The 22,258-nt window shown below is 50.8% G+C and overlaps 1 protein-coding gene across 4 annotated transcripts; it reads right to left on the bottom strand.

The window, feature by feature from the left end:
* Window positions 1-291: 291 nt before the first annotated feature.
* Window positions 292-7,018, bottom strand: GRN (granulin precursor). 4 transcript variants are annotated; one of them, XM_049860904.1, is made up of 15 exons: window positions 6,942-6,964; window positions 6,557-6,654; window positions 6,087-6,262; window positions 4,214-4,358; window positions 3,968-4,102; window positions 3,773-3,857; window positions 3,267-3,379; window positions 3,041-3,176; window positions 2,610-2,719; window positions 2,326-2,449; window positions 1,945-2,042; window positions 1,615-1,860; window positions 1,152-1,385; window positions 830-1,060; window positions 292-741 (listed from the first exon to the last, which is right to left on the bottom strand). In XM_049860904.1, the coding sequence occupies exons 4-15, from the start codon at window positions 4,349-4,351 to the stop codon at window positions 604-606; spliced, it is 1,788 nt and encodes a 595-aa protein (XP_049716861.1). In that variant the 5' UTR covers window positions 4,352-4,358; window positions 6,087-6,262; window positions 6,557-6,654; window positions 6,942-6,964; the 3' UTR covers window positions 292-603. The 4 variants fall into 4 exon arrangements, with proteins under 4 accessions (XP_049716861.1, XP_049716859.1, XP_049716862.1 ...); XM_049860902.1 differs by lacking the exon at window positions 6,087-6,262; XM_049860905.1 differs by lacking the exon at window positions 6,557-6,654 and having other exon boundaries at window positions 6,942-6,960.
* Between the last annotated feature and the right edge of the window lie 15,240 nt (window positions 7,019-22,258).

Here is a 22,258-nt window from a genome sequence, read left to right as displayed (position 1 = left end):
CAGCTGCTAGTGTGAGGGCTGGGAAGGGTGGGGGCATTCCCTGTGGACCCCTGGGAGGGGAGGGGTGCTGCTTGCTGACTGGCCCACTCCTGGGCTACAGTGTCACAGGGCTGGTGGCAGGGGCAGGTCTGGGGATCGGGGGGTAATGTGATGGGGCCGCTGTGGGCAACAGCAAATATAAAACTGGTGCGATGAACTGTGTGTTTGTCTTTCTGTGGGTAGGGGGGAGGTTGGCCCTGGATGAGGGGCCCCCTGGGAAGGGCACACAGGGTGGCCAAATCAGACAGTTAAGAAAGTGTACAAACTTTATTGGGGCACACACATACACACACGACCACCTGTGGATAGGGGAGAGCACCTGGCCACAGGGTCCACAGAAATTGGGAGAGGGGATGGCAGCTTTTAATGTGTTTTTTGCCACAGGTTCCCCCTTTCCAGAGGGGAGGCCTTAGGTTGAAGCCCCACCTCCTGTGGTGAAGGGGACTCAGAATGGAAGGGTGTCAGGGAGAATTGGTGGGAGAGATGCTGAGGAGGCCTGAGCAGTGGGGACCCTCTGAACAGGGTCCCCAGGGCTGAGGAATGTCGTCAGTCCTCAGTCCTTCCTTATAGCAGCGGTCTCTGGGCTGGGCCCCTCACAGGGGTTTTCCAGGGCAGGATCTCCTTGCGCAAACACTTGGTACCCCTGGCCCCACAGCGGAAGCCAGCAGGACAGCAGTGACGCTTATCTGTGCAACAGATGCCCTGGATAGTCAGAGGGGAGTGTGAGAGTCAGACAAGGTCAGACCTGGCCTGGGCCCTTACCCAGCCCCAGGGTAGGGGTGGCACTGACCTGGCGGTAGGGACAGCAGCCCCAGCCCCCGTGGCTATCTTGGCAGCAGGTCTGGTTATCGTGACAGAAGTGGCTGTCCCCACAAGCCACGTCCCCCACGCCCACGTGAAGGCTGTGGGCCAGGGGGGTGGTGGGCTGGGTAGGGGCCACCTCCTTCTCACAGGTGCGGGCCTTCACATTGCAGGTATACCCAGCTGGACAGCAGTGCTGGCGATCCTCACAGCACACGGCCTGGGGGGACACAGTGGCAATATATACTCGTTCTGCCTTCCACACCCCAGGACTGAGCTCCCTACCTAGGGGCAGGCAAGTGGGCACTCACATGGGGCAACTGGCAGCAGGCCCAGCCCCTGCTCAGGCTGGGGCAGCAGGTCTGCCCCACCGGGCAGCTGGTGTGCTGGTCACAGCTGGTGTCTCTGGGGTAAGACAGGGAGGACTGACGGGCAGGCATCTTCTTCAGTGCAGCTGCCATCTTGTCCCCTTTCTGACACTGCCCCTCGTCTGTGCATGTGTAGCCGTGGGGGCAGCAGTGTTGGTGGTCCGAGCAGCAGACAGCCTGGTGGGTAAGCAGAAGACGGTGGTCTAGGGAGCTGCTGTATGGGGCGGGGTGCCAAGCCCCTACCCTGCCGCTCCTGCTCTCAGCTCCTCCAGCTGGAAACAAATCTGACAGAGCTGCCATGCCACCCTTAGGCTAGGAAGAGGGTAGAATAGCAAGGAAACAGGAGTCTGGCAACCTGTCCAAGCCAAGACACTGTCCCCCCAGTGTTGCCCCCCTACCCATGTACCTCTGGGGCAGGACAACAGCCCCACTCCCCAGACACAAGTCGGCAGCAGGTATTGAAAGGTGGACAGCTGGTGACGTTGTCACAGGGGACATCACTCTCTATGGCTTGGGGGTCTGGAAGGCTGAGGTGGGCTGGGGCCTTCTTCATCCAGGGCACCTGGCGGTTCCCCTGCTCACAGGTCCCCTTCTCTGTGTTACATCTAAAGCCCTCTGGGCAGCAGTGCACATGGTCCTCACAGCACACAGCCTAGGGTGGATGGAGAGGAGCCAGTGGGCACAGGGGCCTAGCTGGCTGCCACCTCTACTCAGCCCACCCACCACTCCCAGGTACCTGGGTGAAAGGGCAGCAGCCCCAGGCCCCCGTAGACAGGCGGCAGCAGGTATAGCCATCTGGGCAGCTCACCTCCAGGTCACACTTCACCTCCTGCACTGTGAGGTGGGCAAGGAGGACAGGTCAGCAGGGGCGCCAGGGACCCACGGGTGCCCATCCTTTGCCAGCTTCACAGCCGGAACCAATGATAAGCAGAGGGCACCACTCATGCCACCCCTGACACTGAGTGTGAGGCAAGGCCCAGTATGGAGGAGAAGAGTTTGTACCCACCAGCCCCTCCACACCACCATGATCACCCTCCCCCACATCTGTTCCTGGGACAGCTTGGTGGAGACTCCTCCTCACAGGGTAGGTGGAATGGGGTCCGTGGCCTGCTGGTACCTGTGTGTGCAAGCACCTTGGTGAGGAGGTCTGTCGCGTTCTCCTTGGAGAGGCACCTACTCTGGATCAGGTCACACACAGTGTCCTGGGGGCAGCAGTGCAGGTGGTCAGAGCAGCAGATGGCCTAGGTGAGGAAAGGGTGGGTGTTTGAACTGCCAGGCTCAGTCGGGCCCAGGGAACAGCCAAGCTGGCAGCTGGCACTACCCCAACCCCCCACTAGGGGGTGGCATGAGTCCTGAGTCACCCAACAATCACCCAGCCAGGTGGCTGTTCCCCTCACTCACATTGGGCATTGGGCAGCAGCCATACTTCCCACTGGGCAGCTCACAGCAGGTAGAACCGTCAGGGCACTGGGATTGTGCATCAGGGCACATGACAGCGGTGGGCAGGGCCACTGGAAGGGGAGGGGGAAAGGACAGTGAAGGGGGAAATTTTTCCCACCTGGGAGCCAGATAAGGCCTCTCCTCACCCCCGACCCCCACCTGATGCTCTTCCACCCCCTTGTCCGTTGCCACTGAGTCGATTCTGACTCATAGTGACCCTACAGGACAGGTTAGAACTGCCCCATAGAGTTTTCTAGGGTGTAATCTTTACAGAAGCAGACTGCCACCTCTTTCTCCTGCAGAGTGGCTGGTGGGTTTGAACTGCCAGCCTTTCAGTTAGCAGCCAAGTGCTTAACCACTGCACCACCAGGGCTCTTTTCCCACCCCCTTACCTGCCCCATTAGTCTTCCGTGCAGGGGTCTTCCTCGCCAAAGGGTAGGTGCCCGTGGGCGTGAGGCAGCGGGCCTGTGCCAAGTCACAGGAGGTACCATGGGGGCAGCAGTGCACCTTGTCTTGGCAGCAAGAAGCCTGAGAAGAGACGGTCCTGACTCGTCTTTGTCCCCTCCAGTCCCTCACTTTGCCCTGGTGCCCTCCATCCCCATCACCCCAAATCTGTACCTGGGGCATGGGGCAACAGCCCCAGGAGCCATCAAGCGTAGCGCAGCACGTGGAAGAGCTGGGGCATTCAAACTGGCTATTAGGGCACTGGATGGCACCCAAGGGGCTGGCATCTGTGGACAGCAAAGTCATTGTCCCCCATCACTCAAGGAGCTGGTGGCAGCTGCCAGGGTGCTAAAGGGCTGGCACTAAGGCTAGCTGACCTCCCAGCCACCCCTAACCCATTTCCCCAACAAACCAGTCTCTGCCCCAACAAGATGACACAGGGTAGTAGCCACCACTCTGGGGTTAAAACAGCCCAGCTTGGCCTCTACCCACCCCTGCAAGGCCTGGACCAGGGGCCTGGAGTCCTGGATTCCCTCCTGGCCCCAGTGCTGCCCCTCTGTCCAAAGGAGGGTTGCTCAGTACAGATGCCACACAAATGAAGTCATAAGGGTAGGAATCAGGGTCACTCAGGCAGCCAGGCTCCTGGGCACTCAACATGCTGCCTGTCTGCCTCACCACACCTAGTCTGCGAAAGCAGGACCGCCCATCGGCATTGCATTGGAAGCCCCGGGGGCAGCAGTGGCGTCCATCCCCGCAAGACACGGCCTGTGGGACATAGAGAAGCCTGCATTGGAGAGGTCCTCTTCCCTGGGGTGGGAGAGTGCAGCAAGTAAATGCAGATCTAAGCCCATCCACTGAGCCAGTGGCACCCTCACCTCTGGTAATGGGCAGCAGCGGGAGGTTCCCGAGACAGTGAGGAGGCAGGAAGAGCCAGCAGAGCAGTGGGCATCAGTCTGGCAGGGTATACCCAGATGCCTGCTCCATGTTGTGGACAGAGAGGGCCATGTGTCCTGGGAAGAGAGGGACGAGGATAAACCAAAGGGTCCATGCCTGGCTTTGTCCTCAGGCCAACCTGGGGAAACTTAGGCTCCCAGCTTCCGCCTGGGCTGAGGGGTGCTCACCAGAATGGGGTTGCAGCAGCTGTAGCTGGCTCCCCCTGGGTCCAGGCAGCAGGCCACAGGGCAGAGCTGACCATCTGGGCACTGTGTTCCATCCACCAGCCCTGCCACCAAGGCCACCCAGCTCACCAGGGTCCACATGGTCCACCTGCAAAATGTCAACCAGCATTTGGGAACTCATTAGCTTAAGCCCATGCCACCCTTGATTCTGAGGCCATTCACAGGCTCAGGCCCAGGCCCAGGCCCAGGCCTACCTGAGCCTCCCCAACAACTCCCTGTCCAAGTAGGAAGAAAGATGTGGGGTCCGAGATTCCACTTCTACATGTCACCTGTGTGTGTGTGTCTCCATGAGCATCAATGCTGACATGAGTATATGTGTGAATCTGAGTCCCCGACATGGCCTAACACCTGAGTCTGTGCGTGTGGCAGAGACGTATGCATGTGACAGTCAGGAGGATGTGTGGTTTTTGTGGGTCTGATCTGTGGGGACACAGGCCACCTGGGTGGGGTAGGGTGGGGTGTGGTGAGCACCAGTAGCCACAGGAGAAAACAGGGATGGGGGTGGCAGGAGAGAGCTCCACGGCCCCTCGTCCTCAGCCAGCTCTTCCAGATACCTCCCAGCCTGGTGGTGTGCATACACATGTACCCCGCTACGGCCTGCGTGTGTGGGGTGGTCACATGATGACATGGGAAACCACAGGGTTGAGAAAGTTGAAAAAAGGGAAGTGTGGTGGACAGTGGAGTCTGGGCTTCTTTTCCCAGAGGCCAGCTGACTCTCCCCTACCCCTACACCCATGGAGGGAGACACAAGGCTGGGGGGCGGCCTTTGAGACACCTGTTCTTTGAGAGCCCCCCAATACCACCAGGGCCCTCTCAGACTCCCCAAACATACCAACCACTTGCCCCTGCTTCTCCTCTACCCTGAGCGCCAAAACTCAATCACATACAAAAAGAGACCACATGGGATCCATGAGGGCCTCTCGGCCCTCACCTGCCTCGACTTGAGTCAGCAGGAGGAACTAAGCCTCTCACTTCCTAAACAACTCTTCCCCCAAGCTCCACGGCCTGACGAGAGCAACGGGGCAGGCCTGGGAGGCACTGACTTGCCCAGTGTGTGGGTTGTGCCCCTTGAGAACCAATTATAACATCCTATTTTATTTCGTCTTTGCAATAACCACCCAAAATAATAATTATTATCTTTACTTTTCAAAGGAGGAAACTGAGGCTCAGAGATGTTAAGTATGGTGCCGCTGCTGTACGTCAGGTCATGGCGACGACAGGTTTTGATGGCTGCACAGCTTATTGGACCTGGTTCTTTTCACAAGTGATGCCCCAGGCAGGGCTCAGGAATGAACCCCCCCAAACAGAGGCCTGGGGTCCAAGCAAAGGGAGGGGGACAGAGGCATTTCCTGAGCAGGTGGAAGGGGCAGGGAAGAAAAGGGAACAGGGGTTTTGTGGAAACTGCACTTGGGTCCTAGTCCTGGAATTGTCACCAACAGATTGTGAGAGCCTCAAAAGGTGAGTGGATCAGGAAATCTCTCCCACCCAGTCACTCCCTCACCTGGTTTTCCTCAGGTGCCCCCTCCCCCAGGTCAAAGAACAGATGAGGATGAAGACTGGTATGGGATGCTGCCCTTTCTCCCTCTCCTCCACCACCACCGCTCCCAGGAAAAGCCTCTGCAGCTGGCCCCACCTGCTTCAGGGGTGGGGGTGTCTAAACTCACTCCTCAGCTGCCTATCCTGCTGCCCTGGCTGAGGCCAGAGGGTTGTCTGCACAGATCTATGCTTGTTCTGGACCCCGGTGATTTATGTTTATTTTCCTTCCTGTGTATCCTTAGGTTAGGGTGTATAGTTCAAATCTCTATTGAATACATACACACACAGAACTAGAGACGGGGGAGAAGGAGGCCCAGTCCCCGCCTCGGGCTGCTCCTCAGTAGGGTTCCTAGCGGCGGCCTGTCACCCCCAACGCACACTTCCACAACAGAAAGGACAGGAGCGTCTTCAAGCCCCCAGCTCCGTCATCTTCCACTAGGGGGCACCCCCCAACTCCTAGTGGCAGAGAGGAAGATTCCCCAAAAGTGAGCCAATCCATTTGCAACTGAGGAGGAAAAAGTGGCTGGGAGAGGCGGAAGTTAGCTCGTCCTACCCCCACGTGAGGAAGCAAGGAAGAGCCAGACAAAACCCAGGAGCCCTGGTGGTGCGTTTGGCTGCTAACCAAAAGGTCAATAGTTCGAGTCCACCAGCCACTCCCTGGAAACCTTGTGTGGCAGTTCTACTCTGTCCTATAGGGTGGCTATAAGTCGACACAACACAGGGGCTCGGTCACCACTCCCAAGTCCCTACCTTTGGGGCGGCCAGGGTCTCAAGTCCTGCTCCCAGTTCCCCGGGGCAGCCACGGGGACCACTCCACCGCCACCACCAAAAGAGGAAGGAGCCGGCTCCTGTCAACAGATGGCTCTAGAATAGGGTGGTACCTGCTTTGAGGAAAGGGGCTGCAGCTTCCGGGGATCCTGGCACGGAAAAAGCCCCCTTCTAATGGGGTCACTGCAGTTACCACCTACTCTCCCCTAAAATTCCCTCCAGTGCATCAGAAACCCTCAAAGGAGTTTCTGGACGCAAATCTCCCTTCGTCTCCCGGCTGAGACTCCAGGAGCACCTCAAGCTCACCAGTCCCCGGCCGGACCCCTGGGAAGGAGCCAGTGAGAGGTGTGCACCGCCACCCTCTTACCTGCGTCCGGATCCGCGCTCCCTGGCAGCAGCAGCCGGTCGGCTCGCGCACTACAGCCCCTCCGCCCGAGGACCCGCCCACCTCAGTGTCCATTGGCCAGCGGCCGGCATGCCTCCCTCCCATTGGTTATTTGTCGACGTGGAGGCAGGGCCAGTCTGGAATACTGTGTTTCTTTTCAACCCAATTCACTCCCCCTTCCTATCTCTCCCCACCCCCCATCCCTGCAGATCATGTGATTGGAGAATCATGTGACGCTCTGGCCCTTCTCAGACTGCCGTCCAGAGCCAGCTTGCAGATCTTCCTACCTCCACCCCTCTGGGCTCCTGGGAGAGTTAGCCTCAAGGAGGCAACGTGTCTGGGGATGTTAACAGCCAAGGGGGCTACCCCTCAGGGGTTTTGCTCAAAGGCGTTTACAGGATGTCGGGTTGCATCCCCTTTCTACTCTATTCAGCAGTTAATTAAATGCTAGGGATTCAGGGCCCACAGGGGGTTGAGGAGGGTTGTGAGGATAAGGACAAGCAGCCCCCAGGCCTTTTTTTCAAGACGCTCACGGCTGGCCGCGGATAAGGAAGGGAGAACAAATCGGAATAAATCTAATTTAAATGTACGAGGTCGTGTGCCAGGTGCTATATATTGTGAATATGAAGAGGTAGTAGGTTTGCCACAGGGTGGGGAAGAAGAGATTAATTCCACTTTGGGAGTTCCTTCTTGAGCTGTGTCTGGGAGGATTTTAACTGACAGGTGGGGAGGGGCTAGGAGTCCCTGGGTGGTGTAAACAGTTCAGAACCACAAAGGTTGGAAGTTGGAACACACCTAGAGGCACCTGTGAAGAAAAGCCTGGCTGTCTGCTTCCGAAAGATCACAAAACCTTAAAAACCCTATGGAATACAGCTATACTCTGCACACACACAGGATCACCATGAGTTGGAATCAACTTGGTGGCAACTGGTTTTTAGGGGAGAGGCTGTAGAAATGACTGGAGGCCAGGGGTTGGGGCGGTCTTGGGAAGAGCATCAGAACACTAGATGGGAAGGGCAGACATAGGCAGGTTGAATGCCCTGTTCAGTGCAAGTGGCCTTGAGTAGCTGCTGGGTGCCTGAAACAAGGCTGGGCTGGGGGTGGGAAGTGGAAGTACTTCTTAGTTTCAGTAGGCCCTGCCTTCCAGAAATTGACATGACAGGTAAGGAGAGAAAATTTATACACAGAACAGATTAGCCAGTGACAGGAGCCAGAACTGCTCAGTGCCAGTGGCCTGGCACAGGCAGCAGTGGCTGATGGGGAGATGGGCCAGAAGAGAGGCCCAGGGAAAGTGCTGGGCCTTGGAGGAAGGGCAGTGGACAGAGGCAGAGTGGACAGAGGGCACTACAAGCTGAGGAGAGGGCTTGAGGTAAGGTGGTTGTTATCATCGAGTCAATTCATACTCTGGTGACTCCACGTGTGCAGAGTAGGACTGTGCTCTCTAGGGTTTTCAAGGCTGTGACCTTTCAGAGGCAGATCAATAGGCCTGTCTCCTGAGGTGCCTCTGGGTGGGTTCAGACCTCAAACCTTTTGGCTGGTAGTAGAGCACTTAACGTTGGAGACACCCAGGCACTCGGGGCTGGGGCAGGGAGACAAATAGGGGTGGTGGGAGTCTAGGTAGGGAAGGAGTGACAGAGTTGTGGAATTGTGTTACAGGGGTTCTTAGCCTGGGGCTAGAAAGGGCCCAGAAAGTGGATAAGGCTCCTGCTGCTAAACTAGGACTACTTTGCACCCTGGTGACTTATTTGTGTGTATTTTCTTCCCGTGTATCCTGAGGTTAGGGAGTATGGCTTATGTTTCTATTGAATACACCACGCACTTGAGCTTCATGAAATGTTAAGCAAATTAATAAATGAATCTATGCATCACAACTACACAGAACCAGAGAAAATGCATGCAGGAGAAAAAACCTCCAAAGTGACTGAAACAGACATCACAAATTCAATCTCTAAAGCAGTAATTTTGTCCCCAGAGGACAATTTGGGGGGGCAGTACTGGCATCTAGTAGGTAGAGGTCAGGGATGCTGCTAACTATCCTACAATGCACAGAACAGTCCTCCACGGTGAAGAATAATCTGGCCCAAAATGTCCATAGTGCTGAGGTTGAGAAACCCTGTCGTAAAGGATCACAAACTTTTTCCATAAGGGAGTCCCAAGTTTTCCACGTGCATAGGCCCTTTGATTTCATACACTTTTAATAAATGTGACTATCTGATTTCCCAGCAACAGAAAGATGAGGGGATATGTTGAAGTTTCTAGAGGCAGGCACTTGGCGTTTAGCAAGGATTAAAGGCTTAAGGGGACAAAACCGCTGAAAAGCAGACTGAAGAACTCAAAAGCACACCAGATGTGGGACATTGAATGCAGGGCCAAAACAGCCCTGTAGGACTGGCGACCGTAAGGGCATCCCTCCTAAAGGACAGTAATTGACAGTCAAGGGATCAGCCAGAGCATTCAGAAAAGTTTAAATCATATGCAGTTACTCTGATTACTAAGGCAAGGAAGTGTGAAATACGTTTACTAAACCACTTGACAAAGTGGATGAAATGAGCCTTGGGCACTTCAGTGGAGAGGATACAGTCCCCAGCCCCACTCCATCCTCCAGGGCTGTGGGCCAGCTACCACATTCCTCAAGAACACCTCCAGGGGACCTTGATCAAAACGGATAAAATGCAGAACAGAATTTCAAACTCTCATGGAATCCAGACTTTCTGGAGCCATGGAAGCTAGATGAATCTCAAAACTATTGCCCTGAGATAATCCTTAAAATTTAAATCAAAATATCCCCCAAGTTTTCTTAAAACCAAACAATAGTTTAACTTAACTAGTAAAAAACGTCTGCCTTGGGCATTATGCTCTTTTAAGAACTATTTATATGAGATCGAATTGACAGCAGCAACTGGAAAGATCCCATAGGAACCTTAGAGGGCAGTGAGTTTATGTTAATGGAGGAGCAACAACTCAGAAAAGGAAGGTGAGAATGGTTGCACAGCTTGAAGATTGTAATCAGTGTCACCAAGTTGCGTAGAAACTGTTGAATTGGTGTATATTTTGCTATGTATATTCTCAACAACAATGACAAATAAATTATTATTATTTTTTAATCTAGTTGTGCTGGACTCAGTCTGGTGGAGACTGAGGTAGTTGTGATCCATTAGTCCTTCGAAGTAGTCTTTCCCTTGTGTCTTTGGTTTTCTTCATTCTCCCTTGCTCCAGACGGTGTGGGACCAGTGAAGTATTTTAGATGGCTGCTCACAAGCTTTTAAGAAACCAGACTCTACTCACCAAAGTAGGATGTAGAGCCTTTTCTTTATAAACTGTTATGCCAATTGAACTAGATGTCCCCTGTAAAAGAGATATGACATCAAGGAGTCAGTCCCCATTTGCGCCCCTCCCTAAGCCCTTCCCAGGCCCGCTTTGTCAGGCCTTGTGGTCCCCAGGACTCATGCTGCTTCCCTGCATGACCTCACCCTGCCCAGCCTGGGTGTTAGTATCTCGACCTCTGTCCTTTTTTGGGTTTGCTTACAAGGAAATAAACCACAGCCTGAAATCTCCACAGACATGTTCACTCCTGCCCTACATCTGGCCCCAGGTTCCCTGGTCCCTGGGAAAACCAGCATTGCCTGCCTGCAACTCTCCAGGCACCTCTGCAAACCCCCTTCAACCCTCCTCTCCTGCCTGTACCTGCTGTGAGGGCCTCAAGCATAACCACCTGGGCTTCTGCCCAGTCTGGTGACTCAGCCCTTCCCTGAATGCCCTGGTGTTCAGCCTGATTCCAAAGTGAGGCTTGGCTCTAGTGTAGAGAATGTAGCACCGGGTGGACAGAGGTAGGCAGGGGTGGGCCCTGAACCTGACCCCCTGCCATCTCCTTCCAAGAATTTTATATCTTTCTTCCTTCCTTCTTTTCTACCTTTCTTTTTTCCCCCTCTCACTCTTCCTTCTTCCATCTCCCTTCTTTTTTTTAGTTTTAAATACACAATTCAATATAAATGCGCCAAAAAGTCACTGCAGTGTAATGGTTTATATATGGCTTTTCTGGCCCTGGGTTTGTAATCTGCCAAAAAATGATTGGTTAGGCCACAGGCTTCCCTGTGATTGGTCTATTTTGCACCTTGCAGTTAGTTTACTAGTCAAAAAAAAAAAAAGTGGTGTGTAAAACCACCCAATAAGATTGAACGACTTTTGGTCCACCGAGGGGATTGGTTGATTCCTGGTTCTGCTGGGAGGTCCACGCCTTGAAATTGACAAGGAGTTTGCTTATATAAGAGGCTAAATGCAGGGGGGGTTTGGGAGAGAGGCAAGGAAGGAACCTCAAGACCAAGAAGATCCTGGGGAGGAGCTGTTTGGACCTGGGGTTCCTGCCAGGAGACCCTCCTAAAAGAGCTATAATACAGGTCAGGCGCTGTAACATTGAAGATGGCAAGAGGCCCAGAAGGGGCCCAGTGGCAGAGCCAGTGGTAACAGCAGAAATCTGCTAGGAGAGCAACACTAAGCAAGCTGTTACCCTGGCTGTGAGCTGGGCCAGTTGGCAGCAGAAAATCCTGCATGGCAGAAAGGCCTGCGCTGCAGAGAGCTGTCCTGATTGGAAGCTGTCTGGCACTGAAGAAGGCAGGGATGTGCTCTCTACCCTGGAAACTTGTCTATGTGCTTCCTGATGCTAATCCCAATTTGTTCCTGTTACTTCCAAATTGATCCGGATCCCAAGTAAGAGAAATAAAGTCTTGACACATGCTACAATATGGATGGAGCTTAAAGACATTATGCTGAGTGAAAAAAACTCAGTCACAAAAGGACAAATACTATATGACCTCCCTTACATAAAAAAAACAAGAAAAGACAAATGTATAGAGACCTTATTGGTACTAGGGGCAGGGGGGAGGGGGAAAGAGGGAGTTATCACTTATGTAGTACTGAGTTTCAGTTTATGGTGATGGAAAAATCCCATTGATTAAGGATAGGGTTGCACAGCTGATTATTGTAAGTGCTGTCAATAAGTTGTACAGGTGTAAACAGTTGAATTGGCAAAAGTTGTATGATAGACCATTTACAACAATGACCAAAAAAAAAAAGAAAGAGTAGCTGCTGAGGCTGCTTATGTACAACCAAACACCTCATGGGTTTTGGTTCCTTGGTTTGGAGGTTTAGGGTCATGGTTTCACGGGACATCCCAGTTAACTGGCCTAATATGTTTAGTGCTTCTGTTCTACCTCCTGGTTTTGTTGTGTAGTTCTTGGGGTCTTAAAAGCTTGCAAGCAGTCATCCAACTCACAACAGTTGGTCTGTATTCTCCTGGAGCAACGAAAAGAGTCAGGGATAAGAGGAGGAAATGGAATGTATGGCTAACTGCCTCCATGAACAACTGCCTCCTTTGCCATGAAACCAGAACTGGATGGTGCCCAGCTACCATGACTGAACATTTTGATCAAAGATTCTACTGAAGAATTCTGATCAAAACGGAGAAAATGCAGAACAGAATTTCAAATTCTCATGAAGCCCAGACTTTCTGGAGCCACAGAGGCTGGATGAATCCCGAAACTATTGCTCTGAAATAATCTTTAAATCTTAAACCAAAAATATCCCCTGAAGTCTTCTTAAAATTAAACAATAGTTCAGCTTAATTAGTAAAAAATGTCTGCTTTGGGCATTGTGCTCTTTTAAGAATTATTTGTATGGGATCAAATTGGCAAGAGCAACTGGAAAGATTTAATAGGAACCTTGGGGTGCAGTGAGTTTATGTTAATGGAGGAGGAACAAGTCAGAAAAAGAAGGTAAAAATGGTTGCACAATGTGAAGAGTGTAATCAATGTTGCCAAATTGTACACGTAGAAACCATTGAATTGGTGTATGTTTTGCTGTGTATATTCTCAACAACAATAAAATAAAATTTTTTTTTAAATCTCTTTAAGGAGCGTTTTGTAATTTTCATTGTAAGTCCTTCACATTCCTGGTTAAATTTATTCTTAGACATCTTATTCTCTTAGATGCCCTTGTAAATGGAATTGTTTTCCTAATTTCCCTTTCAGATTTCTCATTGCCGGTGTAACCAGTCTCATTTTGATGGACTTTTATGTGTTTCTAATTTTTTTCTATTACAAATAATCCTGCAATGAATATTTGTGAATGTGTCTCTGAGTGCACATGTGGGATTTAAATTTCTTAAAGTAAAATTAAAATTACTGGACGAAAGGTTATACACATTTAAAATTTTAAGGCCAAATTGCCTTCAAAATTTTTCCAATTTATGGCATAATAATATCTATTAAGGAAACATTCTGCATCCCACCTTGGTGAGTGGCGTTTGGGGTCTTAAATGCTAGCAGGCGGCCATCTAAGATGCATCAATTGGTCTCAACCCACCTGCATCAAAGGAGAATGAAGAACACCAAAGACACCAGGTAATTATAAACCCAAGAGACAGAAAGGGCCACGTAAACCAGAGACTACATCAGCCTGAGACCAGAAGAATTAGATGGTGCCCGACGACAACCGATGACTGCCCTGACAGGGAACGCAACAGAGCAACCCTGAGAGAGCAAGAAAGCAGTGGGATGTAGACCTCAAATTTTCACAAAAAGACCAGACTTAATGGTCTGGCTGAGACTAGAAGGACCCTGTGGAAGTCATGGTCCCCAGACCTTCTCTTAGCCCAAGACAGGAACCATTCCCAAAGCCAACTCTTCAGTCAGGGATTGGACTGCACTATGGGTTAGAAAATGATACTGATGAAGAGTGAGCTTCTTGGATCAAGTAGACACATGAGACTATGTGGGCAGCTCCTGTCTGGAGTGGAGATGAGAGGGCAGAGGGGGTCAGAAGCTGGCAGAATGGACACAAAAATAGAGAGCGGAGGGAAGGGGTGTGCTGTCTCATTAGGGGCAGAGCAACTACGAGTGCATAGCAAGGTGTATACAAATTTTTGTATGAGAGACTGACTTGATTTGTAAACTTTCATTTAAGGCACAAAATAAATTTTTTTTTTAATTTCCAATTTAAACTCCCAGTCATGGTATTTGAGGGAATTTATTTCCCAGATATTCATCAACATTGGATATGCCGGTTTTTAAATTTTTTGCCAGTCCAATTACAGAAGATATTTCATGGTTGTTTTATCTGCATGTCCTTGATTCCTGGTGAAGCTGAGCATTTTTTTCATATGCTTACTTGCATATGCATTTCTTCTGTGAATTGCCTGTTCTTATCCTTTGCTTATTTTTCTACAAGGTGTTTAATCTTTTTCTTGTTGAACTGTAGGAGCCCTTTATATATTCTGGGTATGTTACAGATTATTTTCTTTCAGTCTGTCATTTGTCTTTTATGTTTTTTTAATGGTGTTTTTGGGGTCAGAAGTTGTGGTATTGTTGTTGCTATGTCATCTGGAATCTATTGATCAATCTTTTCCTTTGTGGCTTCTGCTTTTTTTTTTTTTTTTTAACCTTCCTCCCACCCTCGTTCATAAGAAGTTATAAATATGTTCTTCCTGGTCCATTTCTAGTGTTGCTGAAACTCAGTGTAGACTGGGCCCTAGATGGACTCAGCCTCTTTCTTTGAATTGAGGCACCAGAAATGACAGCAGATCCTGCCCAGGAGCATGGAATGGAGAGGCCCCTGAGGATGAAAGCATAGCTCCCTCCCAGGCTGCTCCTTGTCTCTCTGATTAAGAGATTTCCTCCAGGTCAGCCTTAGAGCTGCTTTCAGAGGTTACGACTGGTTTCAGAACTTCCTTTTCCCTCCCTCCTTCCACTTCTCTCTGCTTCACCCTGATTCTTCCAATTACCCCTTCAGGATTTTCTTTTTTTTCCTATTGTGTTGAATATTTATGTAACAAAATATTTTCCGTTTTAACATTTTTTGCATGTATAATTCAGTGGACGTTAATTACATTCATCGTGTTGTTCACAACCATCACCATTATCCATTTCCAAAATTTCCATCACCTTTCGCCTTCAGTGTTTTCTTAATCCAGAATTACTGCTCTGCCCCCATAGTAGTGCCATCTTGGCCCTAGGGCAGGGGCCTTTCCCACCAGGACCATGAGTTGCCAGACAAAATATAAATATGTCTCAAATATTGCATGGAGCAGACTTACACTAAAAGAATCTATGTTGCTTATCTGAAATTCAAATTTAACTAGGCGTCCTGTATTTTTATTTGCTAAATCTGGCAACGCTGAAGACTAAAGTTGGAGGGAGGGCAGGAAAATAGCCCCTGACACACCCACGTGTTATCTCTCCTTCCTGCCTGAGTCACCTTGGTGTGAGCAATTGTTGCCCTAGTTCCTGTCTAGCCTGCCCTCTTCCTCAGGCGCCAGATTGGTGTGCCAGCCGCTCTCTGCTAGGCCTGACTCCCTGCCAGCGGGCCATGGGGGGAGAATGAGTCAGACCCTGAACCCCCAGCTGGTGAGAAGAGGCTCCTCCCCCACTGTACTGAAGCCCAGAGAGGTTCATCCACTTGCTCAGGGGCACACAGCCACCTTTCCTCTCTGGACTTCTGGAGGATGGGGGAGCGGGAGGGGGAAAAGAGAGGAGATACTCTGGAGAGAACTTGGGGTGGGAGAGGGAGCTTCAGGTTGTTCCAGAAATTGAGTGCTGGAAGGGACCTTAGGGCTCATTGCTCCACACATCACAGGAGAGGAAACTGAGGCACAGAGGAGTAGTTCAGACCAAGACCTCGTAGCCTGGGAGATTCTAAAGTGTAAAGTGAGAGAAGTCCCTGGGTGGTGCAAAAGGTTAATGTGCTCAGCTACTTAACAGAAAGGTTGGAGGTTCAAGTCCACCCAGGGGAGCCTAGGAAGAAAGACCTGGCGATCTACTTCTGAAAAATCAGCCATTGAAAACCCTATGGGTCTCGGTTCTACTCTGACACACATGGGGCTGCCATGAGTCAGGATCTACTTGCCAGCAACTGGTCTTGTAATGCGCATGCACCAGAGCTCTGGGCTGTAGGCAGGCCAGCCTTATGATCATGGGCCCTGTGCACCTAGCTATACAGGGCCCCATGCTTAGAAGGACCCCCCACTTGGTTTAATGCTCTGTTGTCACCGTCTTGAAATTTTTAATCAGCTCTGCACATGGGACCTCACATTTTCATGTGTACTCTAGGCCCAGGTCAATCTCAGCCTCAGTCTCCTCAAGTGTATAAAATGCAACATGGATTCCCTGAGTCCTTCCTCCTCAAGAAGATCAAATGGGGCCAGGCTAGGCACATGCTTTGTCAACTGAAAATGCTATGAAAACATCAGGCATTTCTCATTCAAGTCAGAGCCAGATGCATACCCAGATCTCTGGAAGTCCCTCCAAGCTGGGCGTGACCCCCTGCTCCATGTTGCTCCATCTTTCTGGCCCAGATCCCTCCCCACAGGACAGGCAGGTTGGGACAGCAGGAGTAGACAAGGTTGTGTCCTTCCCAAACCGTGGTAACTCACAGCTGATGCCTAGTGAGGCAGTGGGGGGGCAGGGAAGGGGCTAGGGAGGAAGGAGTTTCGTTCCTACAGAGTCCCACTTCAGCAGGAGGTGAAACAAGAGGGCAAGTAGCCTGCCAGTGGTTGCACAGCTGGGGAGTGGCAGAACCAGCCTCTGGTCCAGCTGTGTGGGCCCAAGTGACCAGTGGAAGGTCCAGTCCAGGAGTAAGGGGTGGGTGCTGGGCCATGGTGGGTGGAGGGGACAGGAGACAGTCCACGTACAGGCCTGAGGCTGTGGCAGAGTATCTGGGGACAGAGGTACTAGACAGTCAGGACACCTGGGTTCCTGTTCCAGCACAGGCAAGAACTTGCCAAGCGACAGCGGGCAGGTCACTTCCCTTTTCTTTTTTTAGATCAATTACTATTTTTAACAAATTATAGTATGTCTTTGAATTATGTGTTGGCGAAGAATATTGACTAAACCATGGACTGCCAGAAGAACGAACAAATCTGTCTTGGAAGAAACATTGCATTCTGCTCCTTAGAAGCAAGGATGCTGAGACTTTGTCTCATGTACTTTGGACATGTTTGGAACCAGTTCCTGGAGAAGGACATCATGGTTGGTTAAGGTAGAGGGTCAGCGTAAGAGAGTAAGAGACCTCAACGAGGTAGATTGACACAGTGGCTACAATAACGGGCTCAAACATATCAAGATTGTGGGGAATGGCACAGGCCTGCGCAGAGTTTCGTTCTGTTGTAACGTACCATCACTATGAGTCGGCACCTAACAATGACAAAATACAAACAATTTCTAAAAGTCAAATTATAACACAAAACAGGACTCTCGTCCTCTCTCCTTTCCCACCCCAGTCACCCACTTTCTAATCCTTTACCTGTTGCTTTCTGAGAGTAAGCCTGCCTGTTTAAAGCAGTGCTCACGTGCTAGTTCTGGGTTTGCCTCTGGCCCCAGTGTTTTCACCTGGATTGTGGGCAGCACTGCACTGCTCCTTGTCAGCTTGCAGCTGCTCCAGCTGCAGAGGTGGTGGGAGGAGTGGCAGGGACTGAGTTCCTCTGGCCCGTGTCCAGCTCAGGGCCTGGCCCTCCAGCTGCTGAGATTGACGGGATGGGGGGGGTGGGGGAGTGAGGGGGGAATGAAACAGCAGGTATCTTTAAATCCAGCTGTGGGGTGGAGGAGGGAAGCAGGGAGGCAGGTTGAGGGAGCAGATTACTTGAATCTGTGGAGGCCTTGGCTGGAGCAGCCCTCGGGGTATTCTGGACCAAGTTCTCAGCTCCAGCTGCCCACTGGAGTCATGTGGCAAGCTTTTACAGCTAGAGAGGACCTGAACCCCAGGTCTTGTCCAACCTCTTTATGCAATGAGGAACCTGAGGCTCATCGAGGAAACTCCGCTCTGGTCTCTCTTCCTGTTATGGATATGTGATTTTACTTACCGTCCCTGTGTCTCGGCATCCTAGTCTGTACACTGAGGACGTTGACAGGGCTGGACTTCCCTCCATGGAATGAGGTAATGATGCCTGGGAAGCCCTCAGCACAGGGCTTGAGCTCAATAAACACAGCCCTACCTTCGAGGTGATTCCTCAACCAGTTTCTCGTGGCCCTCCCTCAGGCCCTTGTTGTTATTGTTGTTAGTTTCTGACTCATAGCGATCCTACGCACAACAGAATGAAACACTGCCAGGCCCTGCGCCATCCTCACAATCGTTGTTATGCTTGAGCCCATTGTTGCAGCCACTGTGTCAATCCATCTTGTTGAGGGTCTCCCTCTTTTTCACTGACCCTCTACTTTACCAAGCATGAAGTCCTTCCCGTGGCCCCTCCCTCAGGCCCTTAAAAAAAACAACAAGCCAAACTCCTTCCAACTCAGACTCATAGCAACCCTACAGGACAGAGTAGAACTGCCCCATAGAGTTTCTAAGAAGTGCCTAGTGGATGTGAACTGCTGACCTTTTGATTAGCAGCCGTAGCACTTAACCACTATGTGCTGCCAGGGTTTCCCTCAGGCCCTTAGCCTAGGCAATTTCCCAGCTGCCACCTTGGCCCACCACACCCTCTCCTCTCCAGCCCTGGCCCATGTGTCTCTCCTATTGGAAATCCACCTGGATCCCTGCCTCAACTGCTCACCATCCCATCTGCCTGGCCAGTGTCCAGAACTCCGTCCAGCTGGGATAATTTGCAGTCAGGCCACTTTGGATCCCCTATCAGGGCCCCCCTATGACAGAAACCATCAGGTTCCCTCAGGCCAGACTGCAGAGAGAAGCAGAAGAAAAATCAGCCCCTCATGCATGGTACAGGGGCAGGGTAGACACAGGGTCAAGTGTGCTTCACTGACTTCTACCCAGAGTGCGCAGCACTGTAGCGTAGTGGGAAGACAGGAGCCCTGTCAGCAAAGATGGTTGCCGTGGCGATGGGTCCAGAGCTGGAGCAGAGCCCTGCAGGCCTCAGGGGGTTGGACCCCAGGCCTTGCAGATGAAGATAGGGTCTCAGCCCCACCTGCTCTCCCACCACCTGCGTGGACAGTGTGGGGCAGTTGGTCCAATCTCAGAGAATGGGGTGGAGGCCAGCCCAGCACAGCACCAGCGCCTCAGGGAGCAGAGGTCCCAGGGGCTCAGGCCCAACTCAGACAGGACCATCGTAAGAATTCCAGATACCAGAGTAGACTGGCACTCACTCTGGGAGCCTGCTGACCAGCTGGGGCACATTCTCCTCTTCTTTGTCCTCATCAGCAGCCCGGCCACCTTCACCTTTTGTGGGAATGGCCACTTCACTCTCCTTGTCAGAGCCCATCTCTCTCCTGGGTGTCTGTGGTGGACGTCCACACCTTGCGATATTAGAAGAACACAGGCTCGGAAGTTAAATAGACCTCCTCTTATCCCAGCTTTGCCAGATGTGAGCTGTGTACCCTTGGGCAAGTCACCTCCCTTCTCTGAGCCTTGTGTTCCTCAGCTATAAAATGGTATCAAAGCAGAATCTATCTCCACGGGCTATGATGAGGGTTGAATTAAATAATACTTGTAAAACACAACATACACTGCTTGGCACATGGTGGGTCCTCAATGCCTGGCAGTTTTCTGCCCTTCCTACAGGAAGCCTTCCTGGATTGAACAAAGGAATCCCTGCTTCCAGGCCTTGGGAGTCAGTATCTGCCCCCTACAGGAGAAGGAGGGCATATTCTCAGGTTAAGTTTCAGTTTCAAATATTCTGAGATCACAAGTGTGATCTTGAGAAGAACTTCCTGGTTAGGGCAGCAAATCCCAGTGAGTCTCCAGGAAGCCAGAGTAGCCTCCAGGACAGGTGGCAGGTGCCAGAGGACAGAAGTCAGCTCTTTCTAACAAATCCTGATAGTGGGCTGGGATCAGAGCAGCCAGACTTCTTCATTGCCTGCTGGGCTTATATCCCAGCTCTGACTCTTACCAGTTGGGCAACTTTGGCTCATTTTTTTGCCCTTAAATTCCTTCTTCTGTGACATGAGGTAAACAATACCTACCTCCCAGGACATTCTAGAGGACGAAATATAACAAAACATCTTTGTCAAGTGCCTGGCACGTAGTAGTTCCTCAATAAACTGTCATTTCCTCCTGATCAAAAGGGGAAAAACGATGAACAGATTTTCAACTTCTCATGGAGTCTAGACTTTCTGGAGCCATTGAGGCTAGAAGATCCCCTGAAACTATTACCCTGAGGAAATCTTTAAACCTTGAAACTAAACTGTCGCCCAAAGTCATCTTTGAACCAGATAATAAAAAAACCAAACCCTTTGCCATGGTGTCGATTCTGACTCATAGTGACCCTATAGGACAGACTAGAACTGCCCCATAGAGTTTTCAAGGAGCGTGTGGTGGATTTGAACTGCCGACCTTTTGGTTAAGCAGCCATAGCACTTAACCACTACGCCACCAGGGTTTCCAAACCAAATAACAGTTGAGTCTAACTAGAAAGGAATGCCTGTGTTAAGCACTATGCTCCTTTAAAGAAGTATCTCCATGTGATCACATTGACAACAGCAACTCAAAAGGGTAGATGAGAGGCTAGGGGGGCAGTGAGTTTGTGTTGATGATGGTGAAATAGTTTGGAAAAGGTTGTCAAGAAAGGTGGCACAACTTAAAGAATGTAACCAAGGCCACTGAATTTTACGTGTAGGAACTGTTGAAGTTGTATGTTTTGTTGTGTATATTTTTATCAAAATAAACAAACTGGCCTCTCCTTCCTTCTTGATCACTCCTATGTTTGAAAGAATTCTGACAACCAAACTGCATTAGTTCAGAAATAGGGAACTTATTTTCCTACTCAACTTTTTTAAATTAATGATATTAAAACCTGACTCCATTAGACTGAAAAAATACCCAGCCAAAACAAAGGCAGAAACTCAGGTCCACTGAACCTTCCCAAGTTCCTCACTGATGCAGGCCCTGGGCCTAAGGACACCTTGTCTCTCCCCTCCTGGGGGAGGAGAACTGGGCCTGGGAGACTCCGGAGGGGCCAGGCTGCAAAGTGGTGGTCTGGTGGTGTCATGCCTCCCTGTAGGAAAATGGAGTACCTTTCCCCACTTGTGCCTTTTCCTGAACTTGAGGACCTGTTAGGGGCAGCTGTGCCCCTAAGTGGGCCCTCGGTTGCAGAATTGGAGCCCAGCCATTCTCAAGGGCAGCAAACAGACAGTTTGGGTCCTGGAAATGGAAGAGCAGCTTGGGTTGTGGGTCTGTTGTGTCACTGACTGTCAGCTGGGAGGCTAATGAGCTCAGATTGCTGGGGCAGGGAGAACAAAAATTAGGACTGTTTTTATTTTATTATTTTTTAAGTTTAATCTAATTTTTAAAAAATTTCTTGTGCTTTAAGTGAAAGTTTACAAATCAAGTCAGTTTCTCATACAAAAACTCATACACACCTTGCTATGTACTCCTAGCTGCTCTCCCCCTAATGAGACAGCACACTCCTCTTCTCCACCCTGTATTCCCTGTGACCATTCAGCCAGCTCCTGCCGCCTCTGCCTTCTCATCTCACCTCCAGTCAGGAGCTGCCCTCATAGTCTTGTGTGTCTACTTCATCACTCCTCACCAGTGTCATTTTCTGTCTTACAGTCCAGTCTAATCCCTGTTTGAAGAGTTGGCTTTGGGAGTAGTTCCAGTCTTAGGCTAGCAGAGGGTCCAGGGACCATGACCTCCGGGGTCTGTCTAGTCTCAGTCAGACCATTAAGTCTGGTCTTTTTGTGAAAATTTGAGGTCTGCATCCCACTGCTCTCCTGCTCCATCAGGGATTCTCTGTTGTGTTCCCTGTCAGGGCAAGGACTATTTTTTTTGAATGCCCACTCTGTGCTAGCTGCGTTACTACATCAGCAGACTTCTTACAGCAACACTGCAAGGTATTATCTCCATTTCATGGATGTTCAAGAGACTAAGGATTTTGTCCAGGGTCAGCCGGCTGGTAAGCAGTGGTGTCAGTATCTGAATCCAGGTCAGTCAGACTCCAGAGCTTTTGTGTGAATCACCAGGCTCCATGGATGCTGAGACCCCACTCAGCTCACTGCCCTGATTCTCTCCTCCAGCCCAGCCAAGATCTCCTGGCCCTTCTCCAAGTGGTCCCCACCCAGTGGAAGTCCGGGCTAGAAGTCAGGATATACCTGCTCCAAACTATGTGGACAGGTCACTTAATTCCTCTGGGGCTCAGTTTCCTCATCTGTAAAATGGGTACACAATAACCCCCGAGTGCCTCCACACAGTCATGTGAGGTGCAAATGCGATGATGAATGTGAAAGAACCTTGTAAACTGGCACGTTAAAAATGGGAGGAATTCTTTTCAGGACATCAAAGGGGTTCCTTTCATTAACCTGGTGATCTGTCTCTGAAGCAATAGGCCAGGCCACCACCCTCCCTGGACAGCTCAGAGAGGTTAC

The sequence above is a fragment of the Elephas maximus genome, chromosome 19, assembly GCF_024166365.1.
Source record: "Elephas maximus indicus isolate mEleMax1 chromosome 19, mEleMax1 primary haplotype, whole genome shotgun sequence".
NCBI lineage: Eukaryota > Metazoa > Chordata > Mammalia > Proboscidea > Elephantidae > Elephas > Elephas maximus.
This window is presented reverse-complemented; position numbering and strand designations above follow the sequence as displayed.

What these genes read in the sequence shown, in the direction of transcription:
- GRN (XM_049860903.1), bottom strand. Translation starts at nt 4,351, where the DNA reads ATGTGGACCCTGGTGAGCTGGGTGGCCTTGGTGGCAGGGCTGGTGGAT. An exon ending in GCTGCTGCCCATTACCAGAG is followed by an intron (nt 3,858 to 3,967) that starts GTGAGGGTGCCA and finishes TATGTCCCACAG; the next exon opens with GCCGTGTCTTGCGGGGATGG. An exon ending in GCTGCTGTCCCTACCGCCAG is followed by an intron (nt 742 to 829) that starts GTCAGTGCCACC and finishes CTGACTATCCAG; the next exon opens with GGCATCTGTTGCACAGATAA.